Source organism: Toxorhynchites rutilus, chromosome 2 (genome assembly GCF_029784135.1).
Source record: "Toxorhynchites rutilus septentrionalis strain SRP chromosome 2, ASM2978413v1, whole genome shotgun sequence".
In the NCBI taxonomy this organism is placed as follows: domain Eukaryota; kingdom Metazoa; phylum Arthropoda; class Insecta; order Diptera; family Culicidae; genus Toxorhynchites; species Toxorhynchites rutilus.
In genome coordinates this window covers 25,329,305-25,357,123 of record NC_073745.1, presented here as the reverse complement: position 1 = coordinate 25,357,123, position 27,819 = coordinate 25,329,305, and the positions used below count along the sequence as shown (strand labels likewise).

Here is a 27,819-nt window from a genome sequence, read left to right as displayed (position 1 = left end):
AATGTTGCCGAATGGTCCCCAAAGCAATACAGCGCAGACTCGATTATATACAGTTTTTGATTTCTTTTCACTGTATATAATCGAATCTAGTATTTGTTTTTTTTTGCATGTATTTTCCTTTTTTTGAAAATAAAGCAGGAATTTGACTTTTGATTCATCACCTTAAAGTCAGAAAACACCTTTCTCACATGAAAAAAATTAATTCATCCAGATTCTTTCAGAAGGTGATAGATGATCATATTTGATGAAAAAAATCCTCCTACGCATATGTTCGAATTTCAACAATGACAGAGTTATAAAACTTTTTATTTTGTTTCGGACTCTGTTGCCTTAAACTGGCTCTACATTAAAAAGTACGCTACGGAAGTAGATGCTGATGCTTTCATTTGAAATATGGGAAAATTTAATACAGGATATAGTAGTGGAACAATTATATTAGTGGATTTTAATAACATTTTGGAAGTGAAAAACATAAAAGTTAATAATTTTTAATGTGTTATTATTAATTTTATCCTAAAAATTTATATTAAACTATATTAAACTTAAATATTGTTTCTATCAACTAAATTGATGTTCTTCAACCGCTATACAATTTATTCTCTGACACCCAACTTCTATCTTTCCTAATTTGGCTGTAATATCTATATAAACAATTCCTGGTGAAAATTTAAGCAAAATCTTCAAAAATCACGATTTTTACCCCGCTGTACATGTAATAGCCACTAAAACTTCACCTTAACGTTGAAAGGTTACATTTCTTTTTGAATTTCAAACTGTATATAATCGAGTCTAAAATTGTATATAATCGAATCACATATAATCGAGTCTGCATATAATCGAGTCCGACCTGTATATCAGGAATGCAACAAGCAAACCAAACAGCTCGAAAAATTATGCCGAGAGCTTTCACCAGGCTGTATCTATAACAGCAAAATTCTGTTCAACTAGAATTACATAATAGGACCCAATATATAATTTTGGAATTTTGTGATTTCTCACTCTTCACTGTGGTTTTTTTCATGACTATATTTCTTGAAAGAAATCTGCACAATTAATTAACTTTACTTATCATAGTTTTAAAATTAAAATAACAATACTTGATTAAAACTCACATTCGTAGTCATTAGAGGCGAAGTTTTTTTTCCAAAAATTTAGTTTTCATTGATGTATCATCATTATCCGTAATCGTAATCTTAAACAAAGAAGCGATAAACAACAGATGCCGAAAAGCTACAATTGGAAAAAAAAAATCGCAGAATGTCAATTGATGTCAGAGTGCGATCAGATTCTGAAGGTTTCAGTTGTTCGAATATTTTAAAATAAGATACTAGAATATTTTTTGAGTTAGAAATATTACTGTGAACCTCAATTTTGAACAAAAATGCTTTCTTTATCATCTAAATATGTCTAGAAAACGAAATAAAATTTCGCAAAACATAGTTCGTATCTGTGAGGGGTGTTCTGGTTCTGAAGAAGATGAAAATGAAGTGATGCAAGGATGGAATCGTGATTCTGGAATCTGAAAAAAGTATGTAAGCAGAAGAATAATTCATTTGAAAAACATGACAGAACATGTGAAGAGTTGCACTGAAAAAGAAGAACTTCGTGTTTTGGAAAGAGATTGGAAGAGTTCAACCACAAAGTTACCAAATACCATGCTCAGAGATGAATTTATGCAAATCATTCGATTCCGATTTGATACAAAAAAAACGAAACGATCCAAACATTTACGCACCGACAAATTCACTATGATATCCGAAATATGGAACTAATTTACACACAATAGTCAATGTTGAAAATATTCTAATAGACGAGCAACTGTGCCCTTCTAATGCTTCCTGGAAAGGTCTAAAGTTTTGGTTGGCAGTAGATATTCAATTTAAATACGTTATAAATGGGTTCCCTTACTTAGGTAAGGATGAAACACGAACTTCAACATCCTTGGGCGAATTTGTAGTTTTAAAGTTAGCCGAACCATATCTTCATCCAAGCAGAAATATAACAACGGATTATTTTCTCACCAATAATCCTATAGCTTAAAAAACAGTTGCAAAAGATCCAGTTTAGTTGAAACAAATCGAGTCATGAAAGATAAAATGGAGTTGCATTCTTCAGAACATTTATAAATATTACAACCAGGATGTTTTATTGTGGTTTTCGTAAACATGTTATAAAATGATCACGGCAAAAGGTCCATTGCGTTTAGAGGTGATACTATCCTACACTAGGTGGCGGGTGCCTAGGAATACCTACGCGGGCGACCGGTAGACTGCGGACTACCGTTTGGCCATCACTGTTTGGAATTAACGAAAATTTGAGGCATTCCTATTTTCCCATACAATTTGTTCTGTACTATTGTGTGCATACGACGTTCGTTATATGGACACAGTAGAGAGAGTAAATATTGCAACTTAAGCTCCTCCCATCGATAACTTATTTCTCATAACGTTGAACGAAAATAGTTTTAGAGTGAACGGAATGAACCATCACTAGCTAAGCCCAGAGCGGGGCTTCACCCGACGAAAATCATGGTCTCCGTAAGGTGGGATTAAAAGGCAACTATTCGATGAATTCCAACAAGTCTAGAGTGCGGCAGGAAAAAAATGCGAAAATTTATGGTACACCCATATCTCGGTTTACGGCCTAGATCGGTTCCATGAAATTATAAAAAATCGTATAAAGAATCAATTATTCTAATACAAATTCATACAAATTCAATCAGATCGGTTCCAAATTTGTCAAACATGTAACATGGTTATCATTCAAACTGCATTTTATCTTTTCATTTTTATTTAATTTGAATCAAAAATTAAATTAATTTAAATTTATTTCATTTAAAACAAAAATGCATCCATAACATAAACATAAAAGATGCAACATACATACATAAAAACCAACAATAATCTATAAATAAAAATGAAATAACTTCATGTTACATGAAATATGTGTATGTATACATACCTAATTTTTTGTTGCTTAAGTTATAGTCTCGCAAATATTTTTTCACTTCTGTACAAGATTGATTTTTGAACCAATCCTCATTTTTTTTGCCGTTATAACGAAACATTTTAGGCCGTGAATCGAAGACGTGCCTGAATTGAAGAGGGCCGTTATAGCAAAATGCCGTATAAAGAGCGGCCGTATAGCGAGGTATGGGTGTATTGGAATCTGTTGGCAGAAAACAATAAAGCAACGGTTTTTTTGTCATTGTACGTTATTTCAGTATTCAAACCTCTATATTCTTTAACAGAAGAAATCCGCATTATTATTGTGCCCTTATGATGCGTCATCCAGGGTGGCCACCCAATCAGGAAAAGCGGGAAATGAGGTAAAAAGTCGGAAATCGAAATCCATCGGGAAAAAGTCGGGATTTTTTTTCTCAGTGGTTTTTTTCGGCGCTCTAAAATGTTATGTGATTAAGCGCGTTACGACCTTCTAAGCAGCGTGAATCTGTGTTTTGCAAAAAATCCTGCTCTGTTTATAAAAATTCAATGTTTCAATGATTTCTTGAGGAAAGAATTCAATCTTTATACGGAGTTTTGCATCAGTTTTCCGGTCAAAGGTGTTCAAGATTGTTGCCAATGCTGTGGACGATAGGCTGCAGGGACCGAAATTGACTATTTGTGTTGAGGCAGCAGGATCAGTTAAATCGTTTATGCATGCATATCAGACGTACCCGATGGTTCCTTTTCGATGATCTAACGGGACTTGTAAGAGCTGTTATAGAGAAAATTACGAAGTCCGAACGGCTGAAAGCGAAATCTATATCTTGTTGAACTTGAACTCATAGAAACCAATCTACTGCTACCTGGAAGTATTGAAATGGATTTGCAACGAAATCCGCCATCATACCAGCAAGAGATTCCGCCAAAATATCCGATAAAGATGTCCTAATATTTCGTACCAGCTGTCGTGAGTTCTACTGTGGATTTTTAAAGAAATTCTCCATACGATCACCTTTGACATATCCCATCTCTTGTTACTTAACTTGTTACGTGTATTAACCTAGATGTGGTTTCCAACATTCCGGATATAGAGAAGGAACAGATGAAGTTTTTTTTCCAAAATATATATTTTATTAAGGCACATGTGGCGTTAGCCTGACGGGGCCGGGAGTCCAATATTTTGAAAATTTTTGTCTTACTACTATGTTAGTAATATGTAACCGATTACTCGCGGTTGGCTCGAGGTTAGTATTACAAACATTCTCATAATTGGGATGTTGCAGTCTCCAGTACTATGTATGTGTGGCCGACACGGGATACTTCCTATTGGGGTGCAACTGACCATTGATCAGCGACGCCCCCTAGTCTGTACCTCATATCAATGGTGGTGCATCTCTCTTGACTCGAGGAATCCAGGGTAGATTGGTCACCGGGCGGTACAATCCACAGCTCGTGTAGAGTTGTCATGAGCGGTACAACCTTTGGCTCTTGTTGAATGATCAGTAACAGATGAAGTTATACTTGGAAGTATTCGTTGATAAATGAGTATGGACAATTGTGTTCAACGTCTTCTGCTAAAATTATATTATCTGCATATCAAATAAAAATCAAAGATTAGAAAATTTTCAAAGCGCTTCTCGTCCCAGGTGCATTTATCTCAGAAACGATCCCGTCCGTATCCCCTGAACCCTACATCCAACCCAAAATCTGTTGGTGAGAAACACACCGTACATTTTTTTGTCCCATGCGGGACATGGAAACAATAAAGGGCGTCCAACATCAAATCGCATCACGGAAAAAACGTTTCAGACAAAAAATATAACCCATTAGTAAGCTATTTACATATTCACTTCATTCAACTTCAATACCATAAGCGTATGTTCACACCTTACGCTTAACTTCACTCATAAGTTTCTGTATAACATCTGGCTACAGCTTCTTCTGTACGGAAACCCACTTTTTGTTCATGTCTTCCTTAGATTTGACCTCTTTTGTGATGGTCTCGTAGTGCCTGCTTCATAATAGCCCAGTATTTTTCGATGGGCCTTAGTTCCGGTGCGTTAGGGGAGTTCATGTCCTTGGGTTCGAAAGTGACTCCGTTGACTTCGTAGCACTCGAGGACATGCTTTGAAAAATGGCACGAAGCTAAATCCGGCCAGAAGACCGTAGGATCCTCGTGTTGCTTCAACAGAGGAAGCAGACGCTTCTGTAGACACTCCTTGAGGTAGATTTGCCCGTTTACAGTACCGGTAGTCACGAACGACGCACCCCGTTTGCCCCGTTGAGCAGATCGCTTGCCAAATCATATATTTCTTGGCAAACTTTGGAAGTTTCTGCCCCCTTACTTCGTCCGGAATATCAAACTTGTGCTGGGCGATGAAGAACATTAGTCCCGGAAGTTGCCGGAAGTCTGCCTTGACGTAAATGAGGCTTCGTGAGTATCTTGGGTGTACAGTAGGGTGGCAATGGATGTATGGAAAAAATTTCATCATCGGAATTCAAAAACCGACCATATACAATTTGTTTATTGGCCCAAAAAAGTGACCTGTGGAAAGTTTCAGCTCAATCGGACATGATTTAGGGCTGCCCCAAAACGCTCAAAGTTTAGATTTTTTGATTCTCGAAAATCTTCCAAGGGGGGAGTAAAAGAAATTTGGAAAATCGTTGGATTCGATGCCAAATGACTTCAAAAAGCGTAAAACGTCGAGATCTGGTGTCATCTCGAAAACAAACTTTTGGCTGAAAATCGACCAAGAACCGACCATGTACATTTTGTTTATTGGCCCAAAAAAATGACCTGTGCAAAATTTCAGCTCAATCGGACAAGATTTAGTTTTGATTTTTTGGTCACTCAGGCTAAGTCCTAAAAGGTCGATTTTCGGCCAAAAATTTTTTTTCGAGATAAACCAGATCTCGACGTTTTATGCATTTTTAAGTCATTTGTCATCGAAAAAAAAAAATTCGGAAAGATGTTCAAGAAGCAAAAAATCAAAGCTTTGAGCGCTTTGAGGCACCCCTAACTGCCATCCTAGTGTACAGTTTCCCACCGTATTTTGCCGTTCGTCACGATTCGGAACCTTCTGCATTTTGTAAGTATGCAGTCCCTCCCGGTTCTTGGCTATCTGAACGAAGGACTTGGACAGATTCAAAATTTTGGCCACATCCCTGACTGAAACATTGGGATTCCGCTTAAACACTTGTGATCTTGATCACTAATAGAACATCCACTCTGACCGCATTTTTTCTTCCGTTTGATGCACATAGTTTCGTTTAATCACACGACTAGTCAACGGTGGGTCGATTCCGAGTTATTTTCCGATGTCGCGATAAGGGAGTTGAGGATTTTCCAGGTGCTAGCGCAAAATCGATTTTCCATTTTTGGAAAAGCTGACAGCGATAAAAATACAGTGTAAACAATACACTCTAAACTACTTCTACCCAATTTTTTGGGAGAAAATACCCAATGGATGATTTTCTACAACGTTTTTTTCCTTGATGAAATTTGATGTAGGACACCCTTTAAAGTAAAAATATTTTCGCAATTCGGGTTTCAAAAATCAATTTTTAACTAACGACACAGTAATATTAAATTTTCATTCTTGAGAGTCGGGAATTTGGTGAAATCATGCGGAAAAAATCGGGAAAATGCGAGAATTCCAAAGTTGAAATTGAGTGGCAACCCTGATCATCTCCAGGGTCTGAAAAATCGACTTTTTTTTGTTGATTATGCGGAACACATATTTATTCGAATATAAATAATTTAAAAATAATCAAATCAAATACGTTTGGAGAGGAATCTTAAACAAAAGTTAAAAAAACACAACCCGTAATCCATCAGATCACTCAAATATTCAATAGTCATTGAAACGTCCATATATAATGAAAAAAAAAAGCTTAAGCTACAATCGGACTTAAGGAGAGTGGCGCAAAGCGGTCAAAGTTTGAGTTTTTTGAAAATCGAAATTTTTCAACCTGAGGTCAATGCTCAAGGTCATGGTCATGGTCCAGGAGATGCATTTAAGTGAAAATTAGCATTTAGAGTTTGACAGTTATTCACAAGACAAAAATTGTCTTAGACAAAGTTGTTACTCATCATAGAGCGCTCGTTTTTATGTTGTCAAAAATAGGGTGACCAAAATTATCGAAGAAATAAAAAATATAACTTTCTTATCTTCATAGATAGAGGTAAACATAGTTCGACAATGTTGTAGCTCCAATTATTTGAGACATCTTTGTAGAACAAAGTTTTTCTCTATCTCTTAAAATAACCGACATAACGCCTTTTTTCTAAGTTACGTTAGGGTCACCATGAAAAAAAACTGTTTTTTTGCTCTCACTTTTATATTTCGAATTTTCCATGCAAACTGTCTTCAAAAGACTTTTAGAGCTTACTAATACAAACATTTTTCGATGCAGAACTTGTCAATATCTCAACTTTACTCAAAGTTATTGATATGTCTTCCTAAAAAACACGTTCTTTTGATTTGTCTGTCATTATTTCTGGGGCAAACATAAAAAATGTTTGTTTGTTGAATTTGTAAGAACAGATTTCACTCTATATAATATGTAATTTTCAAAACAATGTTATTTTTTGTATTTGAGTAAATTAAAATTGAAATCGTGAGTTTTTTTATGAAAACCCATCAATAATTTTGAGCAGGATTAAGATATTGACATGTTCTGCATTGCAAAATGTTGGTATTGATAAGCTCTAAAAATCATACGAAGATCATTTTGATGTAGAATTTTAAATAAAAAAGTTAGAGTAAAAAAACCCGTTTTTTCATAGTTACTCTAATGCAACTCAGATAGAAAGCGCTAAAAACAACTTTGTGGGAGATATTTATTGTTTAGACAAAAACTGTCTTAGACAAAGATGTTACATATGATAGAGCGCTCATTTTTATGTTATAAAAAATAGGGTGACCAAAATTGTCGATGAAATGAAAAATCTAACTTTCTTATCTTTACAGATAGATATAAACATAGTTCAACAATGTTGTTGTCCCGGTTGTTTTGAACAACTTTGTAGAACAAAGCTTTTTTCTATCTTTTAAAATTGTCGATTTAGCGCTTTTTTCTAAGTACATTGACCATGAAAAAACGTGTTTTTTCTGCTTTAACTTTTATATTTCGAATTCTACATCAAAACTTCGTACGACTTTTAGAGCTTATCAATACCAACATTTTGCGATGCAATACTTGTCTATATCTTAATCCTACTCAAAGTTTTTGATGGTTCTTACCAATAACTTTAAGTGATGTTGAGATATCGACAAGTCTTACATCGAAAAATGTTTGTATTAGTAAGCTATAAAAGTCTTTCGAAGAAAGTTTGCATGTATAATTTGAAATATAAAAGTTAGAGCGAAAAAATAGTTTTTTTTTCATGGTGACCCTAAAGTAACATATAAAAAAGGCGCTATATCGATTATTTTAAGAGAATGAGAAAAACTTTTTTCTACAAAGATGTCTCAAAAAACTGGGACTACAACATTGTCGAACTATGTTTACCTCTATCTCTAAAGATAAGAGAGTTATATTTTTTATTTCATCGACAATTTTGGTCATATGTAATAACTTTGTCTAAGACAGTTTTTGTCTGGAGAATAACTGTCTAGCTCTAAATGCTAATTTCCACTTAAATGCATCTCCTGGACCATTGTGCAATGTAATGAGGGCGAAGTCCCCATCTAACGAGGATAAGGAACCGAGGCGCCGAGGTGACACAATCAGAGTCGGCAGCCAACCCGACAGTTTACAGTGAAGCAATGTTCAAAAATGTTGCTTCTTTCAATCAAGCTCAAGTTGAACAGATTAAAATCGTACTGTCATTTTTCTATCAATTGATTCTCTTCGCAGTTTTTTTTCTTTAATTTTAGTTTCCTTACTCCATTTCGAACGATTGCAATTCTGTTTTGCGCGCTGCATTCCCATGGTTAATTACACGGCTGCCTCAGTCGTTCGGTGACTAACACTTTGGTTATTGCCCGACAAATGACTGCTTCCGTCGCGCTTTCTCCATGACCGAATGCTTTGTACACGACCCACTACTAGTTGCCAGCGAGAGCAGTCTTGAAAATAGGTTAAATTATTCTTGATTTTGGAGTCGATACTGTTCGTGCGTGACCAACACTTCAAGCTTATATGTTAGATAGTTCGACCATGCCGATAAAAATCGCTCGTGACTTATAGCGGCTGTTTTGTTGAAAGACCATATCTGAACATTGGTTTTTTCTTCGATGTATCATTCTTTGAATATGTATCGAAAGTGTTCAAAATACTCTTCAGCTGCCTTGCTTCACCCCGGGTCTTTGCCCTTGCCCTCCCAGAAAATGTAAGACATTGATCCCACCTGCGCTTGATAATCCGAGGGCAAACTGAAAATGAATCCCAATTTCAAATACGATACTCAATGACCTTTTGAACAACTTATTCAGCTAATTTTGTTGTTACTCTCCGAATAATTTGACGTAGAATCAGTCGTTGGCAAACTTTCTACCTGTTCTCGTGCCGAAAATCTGCCACTCAATCATCATTTGTGATTAAAATTTCCTCCAATTCCGTACGAGGTTCCACACCCTCCTCAAACCATCACCAAGCAAGCAACCGGCGGATACATTGGTGAGCAGTACATAGCAGTAGTGCGTTCAACCGTCTCCGCCGCCAGGCTTGAAACTCTTCCGCAATCAATCAAATCCGCCCACAACGAGAGGGATGTTCCCCAAACCGGAAGCAGCCTGCTATCTTTCTGTATTTATCTAATGACGATGATACTGATGATAATGGTGAGAGGGCCTTTTGCGAGATCGTCGTCCGTTCGACACAGAGCGGCAGCAGGACAGAGCAAGCTTCTGATAAGGTGGACATTCGCCATCTAGCAGCGAATATCTATGTATGCATAGCCCGAAATTGTCGTCCGGCAAAACGGATAGATTTGTGGGATATTTGCCCAAGGAACGGGCGGGACGATTCCATTATCGCTATCCGCTAAAATCTCTGTGAGTTATCATCAGCGGTATCACTGTCACAGTAGCACCGCAATTATGCTTGACAGTGCTGAGATTTGGTTGGAGGTAGGATGAAAAAACTGTGGGATGGGAGGCAGGCGACAAAAGGATGAAAATGCAAATACTCTATCAGATGAGAGCGCTAAATGGGAAAGACAAAGGAAATGAGCATAACTGCGCTATGCATCAGACAGTTCCTCAACAAACATAAAAGTAATAATGATAATAAATTAATCATAATATACAGAGTTTTGCTTGGCTCTCCCTTCGTCATTTTTTTGTCTGCTTGCTTACGCTGGGAGCGGCATGCAATTATAATTTTGGAAATTGTAGACCATAGCAGAACAGGGTGCGCGGGAAACGGTGGTTTGCCTGCCAGTATTACAGTAGTTGTGTTGTCTCGTTGTCCTGGCTGTCTGTCTTTCAGCACAATGGACGTCGAAAGGACAAGATAAAGTGTATTGCTTCATGTGAAAAATAGCGACGAGCAAAAATAGAACCGGACCTTGACTGTATACACACAATGGTAGATGGAGAAACTAGGACGTTGTTTTGTAATGTGAGTTTCGGGAGACCGTAAATCATGGCGAGCAAAATAGGAGCGATAAATATATCTATATCTATATCAATTCTTCCTTTTTTCGGGTGAATTCTAGCTACGCCCTTGGCTACTGGCAGTGTATTTTTCAACTGACAGAGGAGATGCTGAATATTTGCGCTGTTTGTTGATATAACATTGTGGAAATCATAATAGATGCCACGCTTTCGGGAATCGATCGCAAAAACTCAATTTACACCATTCCCCAGATGCGACACTTTTGATGTTTTCTGGCGAGAGAGCTCCGGAAATACGTACTTTCGCTGTTGGACGACTGTCGTGTGTTGTGTCGTGATTATGTCGTGACAGAGAATTACTACATGGGCTGAAAAAAGGCCCAGGATTTTAAATGAAAACAATCGTTTTTTGGGCAAAGCTGTATTTTATTCCTCAACATAGTTTCCTTCGAGGGCAATACACTTGGTATTGCTGTGAATTTCCAACAGTTCGATTCCCTTTCTGTAGTACGAAACGTCTTCGAAATATGCCTCAGTGCCCTTCTGCAGATTGCCTATTGGACTCTGGAGTGTGGTAATGAATCCACGTTTCACGCTTCAAAAAGGCCAAACCGGCTGTTGAATCATCAAAGCGCCGGTGTTTTTGGTCGACGGTCAGCAAACGCGGTTAAACTTCATCTCAAGGGTATATAGGTAAACTATCTCATGTAATTCGGTTGTTCTCGTCTAGGAGGCAGCTTTAGCATCAACCAAAGAACTTGGAGCCTCAGCCAGTGTGTTCGGACAAAACCCTTCTACAATGGAACGGCACTTCCATGGAACTGGAACTTCTATAGAGGAATAAATTATGTGTGCGAAGACCTTATAGATAAATTGCATTCGCATAATACTTCGGTCAATATAAGACCTTAAGTTCAAATGTATGTCTAGAATCAGTCCGAGGTAGGCTACCTCATTATCTGCTTCAAATGACAACTGCCTTTCTAACGTTCAAAAGAACCGTTGCTGTCGTCTCGGACACTTACTTTTTACGTTGGATGATGATAGAAAACAATGGAAAACGAGTGAATTGTTGGATGGTGTACTCCTCTTACGGAACTGGATTGCTTTCTCAAACAACTTAACGAAATGGCAGAGAACAGGAGAGGTGATGGATCGATAGCTGTTGGTGACGGAAAAAATCTTTTTCCGGTCCAGCACATAACTGTATAAACACTTAACGAGCAAATAAACTGGAATTTAAGTTCTTCACCCGAATGTCTTCGTCAGAGTTAGAAATGGTTCAAAAGCAAAAATTTAAAGCCTCTACAATAAGGCTTTCTCCTTGTCTTTCTTTCTTTTTATTTTCTTTTTCTACATTCCTTTCTCTCTTTTCATTTCTTTCTCTTTTTTCATTTCTCTCTCTTTTTTCATTTCTTTTTTTTCATTTCTCTCTATTTTCATTTCTCTTTCACTTTTTTTCCAGTGTTTGAATTTCGATCAATATCGAATGATACACAATGTGTCATGCAAGTAACCTCTCACGAACATATAACCAAATATGAGTGGATCATTCAGATACTTGTATGAATGACAGTAATCACTTGTGTTACACTAAATGATTAAACCAAGAGAGGAACGAAGACTGTTGTTTGCATATTCGAGCTGTATCAAACATCGCACACCATTTTCGAAGCCTGCATACAAGTTTGAGCCGCATATGTCGTCCCGTTCTACTGTAGCGAAACCCACTGCAAAGACAAGTGCAAAGCAATAAATGATTCAAGAAAAATTACGTCATCATTAGGTCACCATTTGCGGAGGGCAACGAATGGGAAAAGAGATAAGGCGTCGTGCGCAAATTACGTAACGTGAGAAGGGGGGGGGGGAAGGAGGTCGAGTGTGCGTTACTTACTGTGTGTTAGAGATAGGAAATTGCGTTATGTAGGGTGGGGGTTGGGCAGGAGGTTCAAAATCCGGATTTTTAGCGTTACGTAATTTGTGCACGACGCCTAAAACGAGAGAGTTTTTGTTTCTCACTGGAGCGATGTTGTTAGTAAATCTATGCGGCCATATGAATATATATATTTTAAGGGATAGCAGCGTTAATAATGGAAAATATAATCTGACTACCAAATAATCATATAGTTTGCACTCTCTGAGACTTAAAAATCAGGAACTGCTACATTAGCTGAATATGAATCATTCGCTTTGCGTAGTCCGTACGATCTTGCTGTTTGATGATGCATGGAGAGGTTCGATATGTATATGTTAGAGGCAAAGAAGAAAATAAACTTTCTGCACCGAAAGCGTATATGATGGTTTTGCTTGCGTGCTGGTGTATCATGAAGTGCGAACCGATGCAGAGTTGTCTCGTTCTATATTGTGTCGTGATTTGCAGCACGTAAAAAGAATAGAATGCCGCTGGGGGAAATCATTTCTGTATGATGATATTTGAACGAACGAAAGCGATTTTCCAGAGAATTCATCAATTGGCAAACACTGCTTTTTTCATTTCTCTTTCTTTTTTCATTTTTCTTTCTTTTTTTTCATTTCTCTCCCTTTTTTGATTTCTCTTTCTATTTTCCCATTTCTCTTTCTATTTTTTCATTTCTCTTTCTTCTCTTTTTTCATTTCTCTTTCTCTTTTTTCTTTCTCTTTCTCTTTTTTCATTTCTATTTCTATTTTTCATTTCTCTTTCTATTTTTTCATTTCTCTTTCTATTTTCATTTATCTTTCTCTTTTTTTTCATTTATCTTTCCCTTTTTTTTCATTTCTCTTTCCCTTTTTTCATTTTTCTTTCTCTTTTTCACTCTCTCCTTCACACTCTCTTCACTCTCTCTTCTCTCTCTTTTCTCTTTTTCTCTTCTCTCTCTTTTCTTTTTTTCTTTTCTCTTTCTCTCTCTCTTTTCTCTCTTCTCTTCTCTCTCTCTTCTCTCTCTTTTCTCTCTTCTCTCTCTCTTTTCTCTCTTCTCTCTCTTCTCTTCTCTCTCTTCTGTCTCTCTTCTCTTCTGTCTCTCTTCTCTCTCTCCTCTCTCTTCTCTTCTGTCTCTCTTCTCTCTCTCCTCTCTCTTCTCTTCTGTCTCTCTTCTCTCTCTCCTCTCTCTTCTCTCTCTCTTCTCTCTCTCTCTTCTCTCTCTCTTCTCTCTCTCTTCTCTCTCTCATCTCTCTCTCTTCTCTCTCTCATCTCTCTCTCTTCTCTCTCTCCTCTCTCTCTTTTCTCTCTCTCCTCTCTCTCTTCTCTCTTTTCTCTCTCTTTTCTCCCCTTTTTTATGTAAAGATGTGTTTATTACTTCCTAAAATGTAATCTTTCGTAAAATTCATGCACACCATGCTGTTTCTCCGGCCTCGAAGCTTGCCGGACATCCGGTATCCGGCCAAACCACCATCCGTTTCATCACTAGTATACATTGCCGTTCTACGCATAGTTGTCTCGTGTTACTTTTTGTCAATTTTCACTGTTCTTCATAAAACGATGTTTTCGTGCCTAATCTTCCGGAAAAACACATAAAAAGTTATTGTTTGTTCCCAGCTTTAAAAAAAAGTAGATGAGTCGGACGGACCCGATCTTGACATAGGACTGTGATTGTGTGTAGTAATTGTAATTTGAATTGAGTTTTTTCATTGTTCAAAATCTGTATTTTTGTCTTTTTTGATACATCAAATGGAAGTCATGAACATTTGCGTGAGTATACCTTTTCGAACTTCTAGATCAGCAGCCGGTTAAATTCATGAATTGCATTTTTTACATAACCAAAAAACGTGCTCGATATAATGACATCCTGGACCACAATTCCATAAATTGTTAGTAACAAGCCTACACGTTAAACGTGAATAGAGCACGAATTGATTGGACAACAACCTGAACTTCAATCTAATAAAATTTCTATCGACGTTCAACCTTTTAAACAGGCTCTCGGGATCTTTGGGAAGTATAGAGTGAAATCATCCAATATCATCTTCAAGATCATTCCTAAATCATCCCTTCATTGATTCTGACAATTGATAAATGCCTATTATCGGCAAATCGAGGATCATTCATAATACGCATCTAATCACATTATGAGCTAACGCATAATTGTAGGCAGAAAGATTGCTCGTTGCGTTGTGGGGGAAAACGAGGCTGGTAAAATCGAAAAAAACATACCCATTTGAACTGTCAAATTGGTAACTTTTTTTTACTATATTCACTGTTCTTGTCTTGAGCCAAAAAAATTGTGGATAAATTTCCTGTCCGATGATATATAACACAACATATGTCGCGATAACGATTTTGTGTAATATGCTTTTGAAAACTCAAAATGAATCGTTACATTTTTCGTAGAGTTACCCCCCTATATAAAAATCAAAGACATAGTCCTATGTCAAAACAACATCAATTGCCATGTTGATATTCCAAGCATAACTGCCCGCCATGTATTTTTTGTGGATCCATAATAAATAAATTGGTTCAAGTACAAGAATTTTATGTCACGCTTTCAGCAAGGCTGTTGCACTCATTTCTGGTTCGAAAGAACGAACTAATTCTCAAAGTTTAGCAGAACATGTGTGCACCTTGTTAGCGAATGCCTAATAATAATGAGATTTAAATTCTGCAAAGGTGTTGCAGATCACTCCCTTCTTCATAAAACGATGTTTTTATGCATAATCTTTCGGAAAACACAAAAAAAACTTATTGTTTGTTCCCAGTATATCAAAAAACAACATCAAGTTGAATTGTCCCATGTTGATATTCTAGGCATAACTGTCCCCCCATGAGTTTTTAAGTCCGTAACCAAGATTGACTGATTCAAGTGAGGGGATCTGTTCACATTTCATTGAACAATAGTTTTCTGATTATGAAAAAAAATCCAGTGAATTGCTAAACTGAAATGCTTTAAGCTTCTGGTAGCCAAATTGGAAGAAAATTTGAAACATGTGACAACTATGCGTAGAACGGCAGTACAGGCAAATTTGTTTTTGTGCGAGGGATAGGGACCGCACAAAAAATCGCATAAAAAATCATACTTAACTTCACCAGTAGCTTTGAAAAATCGTGTTCGCTACTCAATTAAAAAAAACAAAAATTAATACGGTCCCTATGTACCACTGCATAAAAAAGTTTCCATCATAAAATCAACTCTTTGCTCCTTTCAATAAGCTGCTACTTACATTTTAAAACAAACAAATCAAAACATGAGAATGGGAATTAGCTGACACAATCCCTATGTAGAACGATGAAATACATATCAAAGTCAAAAAAAAAATAAAACACCGATGACTTCATTTTTTTTCAAATACCGCACAAAACCAGGTATTACTGTATAATCCTCACCACCCGGACTGGTAATTGTATGTTATTGTTATTGTCTATTCAAAAGACGAATAATCGAAAAGATACAACGAAGATGGATTAACACAGAATATATTGGAATTAAGATTTTTTTTAATTCGTCGTGAGATTTTACTATTCAGGATACGGTACATATTCAGCCTTTATCACCCCTCTACTTTTGATTAATGACATTAATTGACAATTGATTATTTCTCTAAACGAAAACATAATAATGAACAAAGCGCAATAACAGCAGCTAACACATTCACATTTCTAAAATGCCATGTCTCACATACCAAGGGCCTTCCCTTGTAAATAAATCGATCTCTCGTTAGGGAATTCGATCCCTTGCCGGTTCGATTTCCCTCTGAGTATGAAACAAATATTATTATGATTATTTACTCTGTGTATTCCAATCGATGATCCATTATAAACGCGATTGATTGAGGGTCACAGTTTAATTAGCCCGTGTGAGAAGCCAAACAATTGATAGTGTAAAGAAATATGAACGAGAGCCGTGCGCAAACACACAAGTCTTGTAGATTGGACCACACGCAGCTGTTCGGAATGACTCATCCGTATAGCGATGAGGAGAAACATAAACTCTTCGATGGTATCATTTAAAGCACAACACCACCAATATATAATACAACTTACAGAGTGTATTGCTAAAACTGTTCCCTTAATGGTGATGACATTTTATTGAATGGTCCTTCACGTGAAGCGGCACCAATTTGAATACAATGAACGTGGCCATTGGCCACAACAGTGAAACTAACTAGAATTGATATACGGTTGACCTGTGATTTATGATTTTGGTCTAGTGTTTCAAATCTAGTAACGGTGGAGGTGGTTCGCAACACTAACCTAAAATAATCTAAATAATCGAAGTCATCTCTCAAAAACGATAGTTTGCAAACGCAAAATTTCCGTTCTAATAATTATTCGATTGCTTTCTTGCATTCTCTCTTGTGTACTCTCAAGATTATTTTTAATTTTATTTTCCTTATATATTACATAAAAACATACATACTTATGGGAATTATTTTCTTCCCTTTTCTTTGCAGCATATGAAAACCAAGCCACCAAGGATTGCCCGCTGAACTCTCAAGTATCTTTGAATTGATAACAAGTCTCGTTGTCTCTCCCTTCGTGTGTTTGGTGTATCCCCTCTTGCTTCAGAACTCAAGAAGAGAAGCGAAAAACCAATGACATCTAAGCGCTAACAGACTGCTGCTCCTCATCATCAACGACAACGACCACACGAGAAAGCACAAGGGGCGACGCTGCCGCTCTAAGAACACGCAAACGCTTTCTGAACCAGGGAGCGCGTTCTTACATTGATCCTTTCACACTGCGTCCCGGGGACGCAGACGGGTGTTCCAATCTCCCCCCTTCATGTTGGTGTCGAAGCGGATTTGACTTCACACGAGCACGGGAAAAAAAAAGACGGAGAAACAAACGACGTGGACTACTACCACTACTCCTCGGTCTTGTCCTCTAATCTATGTGGTTCTTTCGCTGGGACTCACAACAGTAGCGGTGGCGAGAGGACCCCATTTTGGGTGACAAACGAAAAAAGTTTTTCCGTTGAATGACAGGCTTCCCTGCCATCACACCATAAACCTCAATCTGGCTGCCACGGTCAAATCAGGGAGGCGAAGAGGCCATCGCGCGAATGGTGAGAACAAGTGATAGGTTAATTACAGCGCCATTCATTTATCTGGAAAACGTCTGTTATCAACATAACGAAATTGTCAATTGAGACAAAGTGCTTCTATTAGATAAGGATAGTGGAAAGTGGAAAGGTGAACAGAGGGAGTAGGTTACGATGTGGTGAGCCTTCCGGAAGTAGCGTTTCGGTGATAATAAAGTGGAACATATTTGTATGTGTTTTATGATTCAATCCACTGTTCAGTGCGAGGAAGAAAATCAAGTGAGTGTGCGATGTTCATTGGTGAACAGAGATGTTTGGATGGCTAGAGTGTCAGGCAGTGAGTGTTAGTTGGCTGTAAAATCACGTGCAATATAACGGTGTTAAGTTAAACAGAAACGTGACTGACCAATTGCAACAATTCCGAAGAAAACCCGTCATCAATGCATAGTGAGGATGAACTAATCGCTCGTACTCACAAACAACAAACGACGCAGCAGATCACGACCATCACGAAGGTTGTACGCGAAGTGAAGCACTTGGGACCGGATGGGCAGCCGTTTGATTATGTAGCAATGCCACTCGAAATGGGACCCGATGGACAACCGATCGACTATGTGTCGATGCCGATGGGAATTTACACGACTCGGTCGCAGTACATGAACTACAACCATTTAGACCAACAGGAACAGCTGGCGGCCGCTGCGGCGGCTGCTTCTCAGGGCCATCTTCCGCCTGGGGCGAAGGGGATGGGAGGACCGGCCGATAAGGCACAACAATATCAGACACACTACCAGGATTACGAGCATTATGCGCAGTACACGGATTCCGGCTACGACCCGGCAGGAGTTCACCATCCTCCTCATCCACAGTCCTACCTCGGAGAGTACCAGATCAACGATCGCTCAACGCCACACAACTCGAGCGAAAACAGTGAATCCTCGATACCGCTCCCGATGAATGTGCCTCAATTGGGCAATCCGTCGGCCAATTTGTTGCCACCCGGTTATTTGCAGGGACAGTACGACGAAATGGGAGAGTACGTTATAGCGCCCTCTCCGGGAGGTCCCGTGGACAGACTTTATCCGGACAACCCATCGGCAATGGTGTACGGTTACGTTTCAACGCCTCCCTATGGAACCATCAGCTCCCACGGTCATCTCGAGCCAGCGGGTGCGAACGAACCCACGTATGCCACCAAGCAACTTGCCTACGAAGCTGCCGCTAGTGCCAGTCAACGGGGTGTGCCCCCGGAGGGAGCCTGCTACTACGATGGTGATGACGACCTCCAGCAGCACATGTCGAACCTGCAAATTCACAACCACGTGTTTCTACAGCATCACATTGTAACCTCGCCGGGTGGCAACAATCGGCCTACCGGAAATGGACCGGAAGGTCCCGATCTCGAGGATCAGCGTCCGATGAAGTGGCGAGATCCGAACCTAACCGAAGTGATTGGTTTCTTAAGTCATCCTAACAACGCCATCAAGGCCAACGCAGCGGCTTACTTGCAGCATCTTTGCTACATGGACGACCCTAATAAACAGCGAACGCGAACCCTCGGGGGAATACCGCCACTCGTGAAACTGCTAGGTCACGAAAATACGGATGTTTATCGAAATGCCTGTGGTGCCCTGCGGAACCTCTCTTATGGTCGACAGAACGACGAAAACAAACGTGCAATCAACAGTGCCGGAGGTATCCAGGCTCTGATCCATCTGCTACGGCGGACGTCCGAATCGGACATAAAAGAACTGGTTACGGGCATCATCTGGAACATGTCCTCCTGCGAGGACCTGAAGCGGTTCATTATCGACGATGCAATCGTGGTGATCGTGTCGTACATTATCATTCCTCATTCGGGCTGGGACCCGACAAATCCGGGCGAAACGTGCTGGAGTACAGTGTTCCGGAACGCATCCGGAATCCTGCGGAATGTCAGTTCGGCCGGCGAGTACGCAAGGAAAAAGCTGCGCGAATGTGAGGGACTCGTCGATTCGTTGCTGTACGTTATTCGGATAGCGATCGAGAAGTCCAACATTGGTAACAAAATTGTGGAGAATTGTGTGTGCATATTGCGGAACCTGTCCTACCGCTGCCAGGAGGTTGAGGATCCGAACTACGACAAGAATCCTATTCCGCATCACAGCAGCATCGACGGCTCGCACGGTAATGTGATTGTAAGTGCGGCTTCGTCGAAGGGCGAAAATTTGGGCTGTTTTGGGGCAAGTAAAAAGAAGAAGGAACAGCAGGCGGCAGCAGCCGCTGCTCAACAGCAGGTAGCGGACGCGAAGGATCACTCCACTTCGAATGGGGATCCGGCGAGGATGGCTTATAAGAATACGGCGCACTATAAAGGTAAGTGCCGCGTCAAATATTTGATTAACACATAAATAATAATAGTGCACCCGTGGCCGAGTGGTTAGCGTCTCACATTGCCATGCCGGGTGTTCGGGTTCGATTCCCGTTGTGGCCGGGGGATTTTTCGTCAAAGAAATTTCCTTCGACTTGCATTGTGGTAACGCGTATTCTGGAGCTTACCCCTCGGAATACATTCAAGGCGTGTTATTTGGCTTATGAAATCTCAACTAAGTACCGATAAATGACGCTAGTTAATGCATACGTTGAGAAGGCAAAAGTTCCACAGGGAACGTTAATGCCATTCAAGAAGAAAAAGAAAAATAAATAAACATATATCGTTTGCAATCTTTTTTGATTCCATTCATGAAACATTGAAAAACAAGAAAGATTGATTGATTCTTTGTTTTTGAGAGGCTTTAAACTTTACAGTTCATTCGCCTCTATACAAGAGAGACTCAGTTTTGATCGTTAAAATGAGACAAGTTCGACAAAAAATTTTTAAGGGGTTGTATCTAGGACACGACCGCATTTTCGACGTTGAACCACGGTATTATATTATTCAATCCGCTTGTGAATCACTTCAGATATTATTTTAGAATGTATAGAAATGTGAACGCACCAGACCTTCTCCTTCCCACTCAGATATCGATCACAAACTATAAACATTTTTACTCCTATATTTCGCTAGAGGTGTGATTGAACCCCAGAACATGCCAACAGTAAGGTTTTCCTATTAGGATTTGAAAAAAAATACTTCCATGAAAGATGCTGTATTTGAATGCATGCAGTAGGGTGGAAATGGATGCATGGAAAAAATTTCATCTTCGAATTTCAAAAACCGACCATGTACATCTCGTTTATTGGCCCAAAAAAATGACCTATGCAAAGTTTCAGCTCAATCGGACATGATTTAGGGGTGCCTTAAAGCACTCAAAGTTTTGTTTTTTTTTATCCTCGAAAATGTTCCAAGGGGAAATTTGGAAAATCGATTTTTGTTTTCGATGCCAAATGACTTAAAAATGCATGAACCGTCGAGATCTGTTAATCGACCTTTTGAGACTCAGCCTGAGAGGCAATGAAGGTATGGAAAAAAATAATTCTCGAACTTTAAGACCCGACCATGTGCATTTTGTTTATTGGATCAAAAAAATTACCTGTGTAAAATTTCAGCTCAATCGGACATGATTTAGGGGTGCCTCAAAGCACTCAAAGTTTTAATTTTTTGGACGTTCAGGCTAAGTCTCAAAAAGTCGATTTTCGACCAAAAATTTTTTTTCGAGATTACCAGATCTCGACGTTTCATGCATTTTTAAGTCATTTGGCATCGAAAAAATTTCGATTTTCTAAATGTCCTTTACCCTCCCCTTGGAAGATTTTCGAGGATAAAAAAAAACAAAACTTTGAGCGCTTTGAGGCACCCCTAAATCATGTCGATTGAGCTGAAACTTTGCACAGGTAATTTTTTTGAGCCGACAAACAAAATATACATGGTCGGTTTTTAAAATTTGACATGACCATCTTCGTTGCCACCCTAACATGCAGTGTATGTCTATTAGGGTGCCAATGAAAAGGGTCATCTCGAGTTTACCCCATAAAAAATGTTCACCACCTCGAAAAAACACCCTATGCAATATATCAGCTCAATCGGTCTTAAGGGAGAGTGGCGCAAAGCAGTCAAAGTTTGAGTTTTTTGAAAATCGAAAAAATCACCCAAGGGGTAAAAGTAAAGGAAATCGGGGTTTTCGAAAAAAAAATGATGCCAAATTTCTTAAAATGGCATGAAACGTCGAGATCTAGTGTCATCTCGAAATTTTTTTTTTTCAAAAATCGGCAAAAATCGGTATTTTTTTTTCGGCATGCGAAACGAAAAGTATGGTTTAGGGTGCCAATAGAAATAGTTATCTCGATTTTTTATTCGGAACTTGCTATGAAATGTTGATTTGCACAATAAATATACCCTATGCAAAATATTAGCTCATTCGAACTTTATTTACTGGTGTCACAAGCGTTAAAATTTGAGTTTTTTTTTGAAATCACCGAAAATCGAGGTTTTGAAAAAATTTTTTGGATGCCAAATGTCTTAAATTCGCATTACTCGTCGAGATTCATATATATCTAAAAAAAAATTTTTTGTCAAAATAGATGTTTTTTTGGCACTTGGTCGTTTTTCTATCTGAAAAATTGATTTTGGTGTTTTTTCGAGGTGGTGAACATTTTGTGTCGCTGTGAAAATAGTTATTAACGTAAACTATACTTCATAAAATCTGTTTTCTGATTTGGCACCCTTCCTGAAAGACGTAGTTCTACGTTAAAAACACTCCTTTAACTTTTAATTCAAAGAACAATCTCATGTATTCTTGAGTCTTTCAATAATTGGTGTGCCCTTCTTTCGTTTTTAGTGCTTTTTGTATATGTTTCGGCATAGTCTACACGAGTGTTTTCAGGTGCTACCTATCAAGATCTTACTAGGTTCTCCTAAGAGCCTCAAAGTAGTTCTGGTTATTTGTGACGTCGGTCATCGACGCGGACATCGAGTATGAGAAAGTATTTTGCTGTGATTAGGATCGTTGTCTTGCTGAAGCACAAACATTGACTTTCCAGACCAGTTTCAATAAATCTAACCTGGAGATTTTCACGCAGAATGTTGGTGTGGCGATCGGCCGGTCAATGAAAACACCCCAAACCATAACGTTGCCTCTCTCATGGTTTACAGTGCCTTGAACATGTCGTTCCTGGAGCTGCTCTCCCAAATTGCGCCCTACACGTACACGACTTTTCTTCTGGAAAAGCTCAAACATGGACTTATTAACCCACAGAATCTTCTTCTAATACTCTAGCGACTTATCTGAATTGAATGCTCTTGAGCAAACTTCAGTTTCTTTACTTCATTATCTTCGTTGATGAATGGCAACTTCCAAGCAAGGTTGCTTTTCAAACTAGCGTCAGTCTCAAATTCCGAACACTTCAATTTTAAATGTAAATTTACTAAACTTATATGTGATAAATAATTCAATAATGAAAACACAAACATTCTTTGAGGTATAGGCTTTATTTTGACATCATTTACAGGTATCGATACAGTCACAGTGACAGTCAAAACCAATGATAAAATGTTTGCGTTAGCAAATTCCGTAAGAATCAAGCATCGTTAATTTTTCAGTTTTTGTAGTTTTTTCAACTATTTTCTTTGTTGTTTTCATTTTAAATGCTAGAAATGGTAAGAATCTACAATAAATGGATGTAATAAAATGATATTTTATGCAGAAATCTTTTAAAATTAGTGTTCGGAATATGAATCGTAATAAGAAAAGAAACATGAAAAATAGAATCTACTTGCGATTTAACATGAAAAACAATATATAAAATGTTTTATCTAGGACTAACCGTTTTCAAGTCCTAGGATAAAACGTTATACAGGTCGGACTCGATTATATACAGTTAAAAATTTTTTTTTTATATTTTAAATAAGACTTATTCAAAAAAAAAGGTAACCTTTCAACGTTACAGTGAAATTTAAGTGGCTATTACAATATTGTGATTTTTTGAAGATTTTGCTTGAATTTTAACTTGTTTATATCGATGTTGCAGCCAAACTAAGAAGTATAGTAGTTGGGTCTCGAAGAACAACTTTTAGAGCGATTAGAGAGCTTCAATTTAATTGATAGAAACAATCAAGTTTAATATAATTTTTAGGATAAAACTATAACTATAAACACATTAAAAATTATTAACTTTTAAGATATCACTTCCAAAATGTTAGTAAAATCCACTAATTTAGATGTTCCACTACTATATCCTGTACTAAACTTTTCATCTTTCAAATTAAAGCAACAGAATCGTCTTCTGTAGCGTACTTTCTAATGTAGAGCCAGTTTGAGGCAACAGAGTCCAAAACAAAGAAAAAGTTCTATAACTCTGTCATTGTTGAAGTTCGAACATATGCTTAGAAGGATTTTTTCCATCAAATATGATCGTCTATCTCAGGGATGGCCAAACGGTAGTCCGCGGTCTACTGGTCGCCCGCCAGCTGGTCTAGGATAGTTACACCTCCAAACGTAATGGATTAATTATCCCTTCACCCTTTGCCGTGACCATTCTATAAGGTGTTTATGCTAACCTCAATAAAACCTATTAGTTGTAAGAGAAGAGATTTCATTAATTTTTTTCCGTTTTAATATTTTCTTTCTGATTCTTAACACATCCAGTTGTTCGACCATAACTTGTAATAAAGCAAACAAATGTCACTTGGAACAATTTCAACAATGTTTCCTCTAGGCATATTATTTGTTGAATAGCCATTTGAAAATGTTGGAAACATCCGGCATAAGGTTTCGAAAATCAATAAAATCAAAAAAACTACATTTTTGGAGAAAACTTCACCTTTGGCGACTGCGAATGCGAGTTTTAATGAAGTACTTGGATTTTTATTTTAAAACTATGATAAGTAATGCAAATTAATTGTGCAGATTTCTTGCAAGAAATATGATCAAAAATAGAACAGAATAATGATGAATGTGAAATTAGTAATTTCTAAAATTAAATATTGAGCCCTATAATGTAATTATATTTTAATAGAGCTCGTTAGCTCTATTTTGCTGTTAGAAATACAGACGGGTGAAAGCTGTTGGCATAATTTTCAGAGCTGGTTTGCTGTATTCCTGATATTTTGCTTTAGGAAACATTTCGGCAACGTTTCAAAATATGCTATTCACAAAATATGACGTTCGAGAGAGAACTCGCTTCGATAAGATTCAATCGATTCACAAAATACGAAAATTTGCTCGGTGTGATAGTTATAAGCATCGAATTGATCTTTCGAATCAATTTACAAAATAGGGGCAAATATTAACAATAGATAGTTCTTATACCTCTAGGTAATTGAGGAATATAATAACCATGTCGGATATATTTTTATGGAAAATAATTATTTTGTATGCTCATTAATGACAATTTCCCTTTCAGTAAGACCTATGTTTTCCTTTGATTAACCCTTCTATACTCGAGCATACGGTCTCACAGACCGAGAGTCAAAAATTCTGTTTTGAGGAGGCTGAATTAAATAACGACTATCGAAACAGATGTTGAAGAAAAATATTTTCTGGAATTTTTCCATTCAATTTATCTTTTTTTTTTACTTTAAATAGATACCAATAACGCGTGAAAATACACTACAGCAAAATTACACGAACACGCATAGTCTGTGACGAGTTACAATTTTGCAAGCGAGTACAGGAAGATTGAAACTCTGTTTTATCTTCTAGTACTTCATTCATTTTCTAATGACTTTTTGATAATCAACGATGGTAGACCGCGGCCTAATATTTATATAATTAGTCGTCCGTAATGCCTAAAAGTTTGGCCACCCCTGGTCTATCCCCTCAGGAGAGAATCTGGATGAATATATTTTTTTTATGCGAGAAAGGTTTTTTCCGACTTTAAGAGAATGAATCAAACATTAAATTCTCCTTTTACATTAAAAAAAAGAAAAGCACATGCATAAAAAACGAATTAAAAAAATATATTTTTGACTCGTTAACATACAGTAAATAGAAATCAGAGACTGTATATAATCGAGTCCGCCCTGTATATAGTTTTTCATGTTGAATCGCATGTAGTTCTTATTTTTCATATTACTTCACTAAAACGGTTACGATTTTGCAAAGTATTGAAATTTCAGAAAGAAAGTCCGGCACGGCACCACCTTCATAAGTACCAAGTTCCAAAAATAGGATATAGAAGAGGGTCGAGTAAAAATTTACTGTTTTTGGTCGATTTGGCCTAGAATTGCTCTATACATCATACAGTTTTATTTTAGTTTCTCCATTTCCCTATTACGAGATTTCTCAGTTGCCGATTTTGGAACATGGGACAACTATGCGTAGAACGATAGTAATGTTCTACGCATAGTTGTCCCATGTTCCAAAATCGGCAACTGAGAAAAACGTCATCAAAGTTTTCTACCATATTTGACTACCAGAAGCTTAAAGTATTTCAGTTTAGCAATTCACTGGGTTTTTTTATAATCAGAAAACTATTGTTCTTTCCAACCAGAAATGAGTGCAATAGCTTTGCTGAAAGCGTGTCATTAAATTCTAGTAGGGGTAGTGGGGGCAAATTGGTCATGGGGGGCAAAGTGCTCACCTGCTTGTTTGGTAGTTATTGACTGTAGATGCCGTATTGATAGTCACCTTATGTTTGAAGAATTTAATGACTTTTGAGTCACCCTGTACTTCAGCAGAGCTGTCGCATGTCAAAATATAAATAAAAACAGAAATTACTCTCTCGATAGCCATTCGGCCGTAGTTCTGTGCGCATGGTATCTAAGATATTCCTCGTGAAATTTAGTTTATTCAATCTGATATGTTGGACAATTCATCAATTTGGACGACTGTTCACATATTCTGGGAGAGGTGAACAGATATTTTGTTTAATCTCAGTGATTAATTAGCATAGACATTATTTTCATGTTTGGGAGCAAAGTGGTCATAGGTGAATAACAACTTACAATGTTCTGTTTACTAAAGCTGATATACCTTATCACATTCTGCTCTTGAAGAAGATACTTTTGTGGCTTTGACACTGGATAAATATACCACTCCAACTAAACCAAGCCTCATTATGCGGAACGTTATGTGTTTCTTACAACGCTTTTGTATGCAAGAGAAAATTTAAATTGAGATTCTAGGTGAATAGGCCAAGCTTATTTCATGCATGTACCTACTATAACAAATATGATTTGAATAAGTTTGGACAAAAAAACGCATAAATCTATCCCATTTAGCTTGATATTGGCGGGTGACCACTTGGTCCCCACTAGGTGACTACTTTACCTCCAAGCAAAAAAAAAATTCGATTGTACACCTTTTTTTCTAATGATGAAAAGTGTACTATTTTGATTTTTTATAGTAAAAGCCGTTTGCTATCTTCAAGAACAATGAGTTGAACTATAATATTCTTCGAGAAACGGGAATTAAATCCTGATTTAATTTCTTGTTTCTTCGAGAAACATCTGTTTCACTTAGAATCTAGATCTTAAAATTTAGCTAGATATATTTCTATTTTATTCTCTTTCGTCTTGAATTGAAAAATTTAAGATTTTTCATCTCTCATCGTCACTTGCACTAATTCTTCTAAATTTCCACAAACATTCCCTTTTGCAGGAGCGGAGCAACTGTGGCAGCCCGACGTTGTACATTCCTATCTTGCCTTACTGCAGAGTTGCTCGAATCCCGAAACGCTGGAGGCGGCAGCTGGGGCACTGCAGAACCTGGCGGCCTGCTACTGGCAGCCAAGCATAGAGATACGTGCCACCGTGCGGAAGGAGAAAGGTCTCCCCATACTGGTGGAGCTGCTGCGGATGGAGGTGGACCGGGTGGTGTGTGCGGTGGCGACTGCACTTCGGAACCTAGCTATTGACCAAAGAAATAAAGAATTGATTGGAAAGTATGCTATGCGGGATTTGGTTCAAAAGTTACCCTCCGGAAATCCGCAGTGCGATCAGGGCACTTCGGATGACACCATTGCCGCGGTGCTTGCCACGCTTAATGAGGTGATCAAAAAGAATGCCGAGTTCGCCCGATCGTTGCTGGAAGCAGGCGGGGTCGAACGGTTGATGAATATGACGAGACAGCGGCTAAAGTATACACCTAGGGTACTTAAATTCGCCGGACAGTTGCTGTTCACCATGTGGCAGCATCAGGAGCTGAGGGATATGTACAAGAGGCATGGCTGGAAGGAGCAAGACTTTGTAACGAAAACGATTGCCTCGCGGAACGTGAATAGCAGTAACGGTGGCAGCTACAGTGACAACTCACCCAATTCACCAAACAACACTCTGAACCGTCCGATGGCATCCCAAGGTGGTACCAGATACGAGGACCGAACGATGAAGAGGCAGCAAGCATCGAATAACGGCGGCCAAGCCATGTCGTTACCACCGAGTGACGGTGCAGTCAAAATGGGTAAGATACATTTCGAGAAAATTCACTCTAATCGTTGCTG

The 27,819-nt window shown here is 38.1% G+C and overlaps 1 protein-coding gene across 2 annotated transcripts in view; it reads left to right on the top strand.

Moving 5' to 3' along the window:
* Positions 1 to 27,819, top strand: part of LOC129764344 (catenin delta-2) — a 100,813-nt gene that overhangs the window by 59,521 nt on the left and 13,473 nt on the right. For both annotated transcript variants that reach the window (XM_055763325.1, XM_055763326.1), the window contains exons 3-4: positions 16,871 to 19,815; positions 26,979 to 27,779. In XM_055763325.1, the coding sequence (XP_055619300.1) occupies positions 17,901 to 19,815; positions 26,979 to 27,779 (2,716 nt within the window). In that variant the 5' untranslated portion in view covers positions 16,871 to 17,900. The remainder of the gene's footprint in view (positions 1 to 16,870; positions 19,816 to 26,978; positions 27,780 to 27,819) is intronic.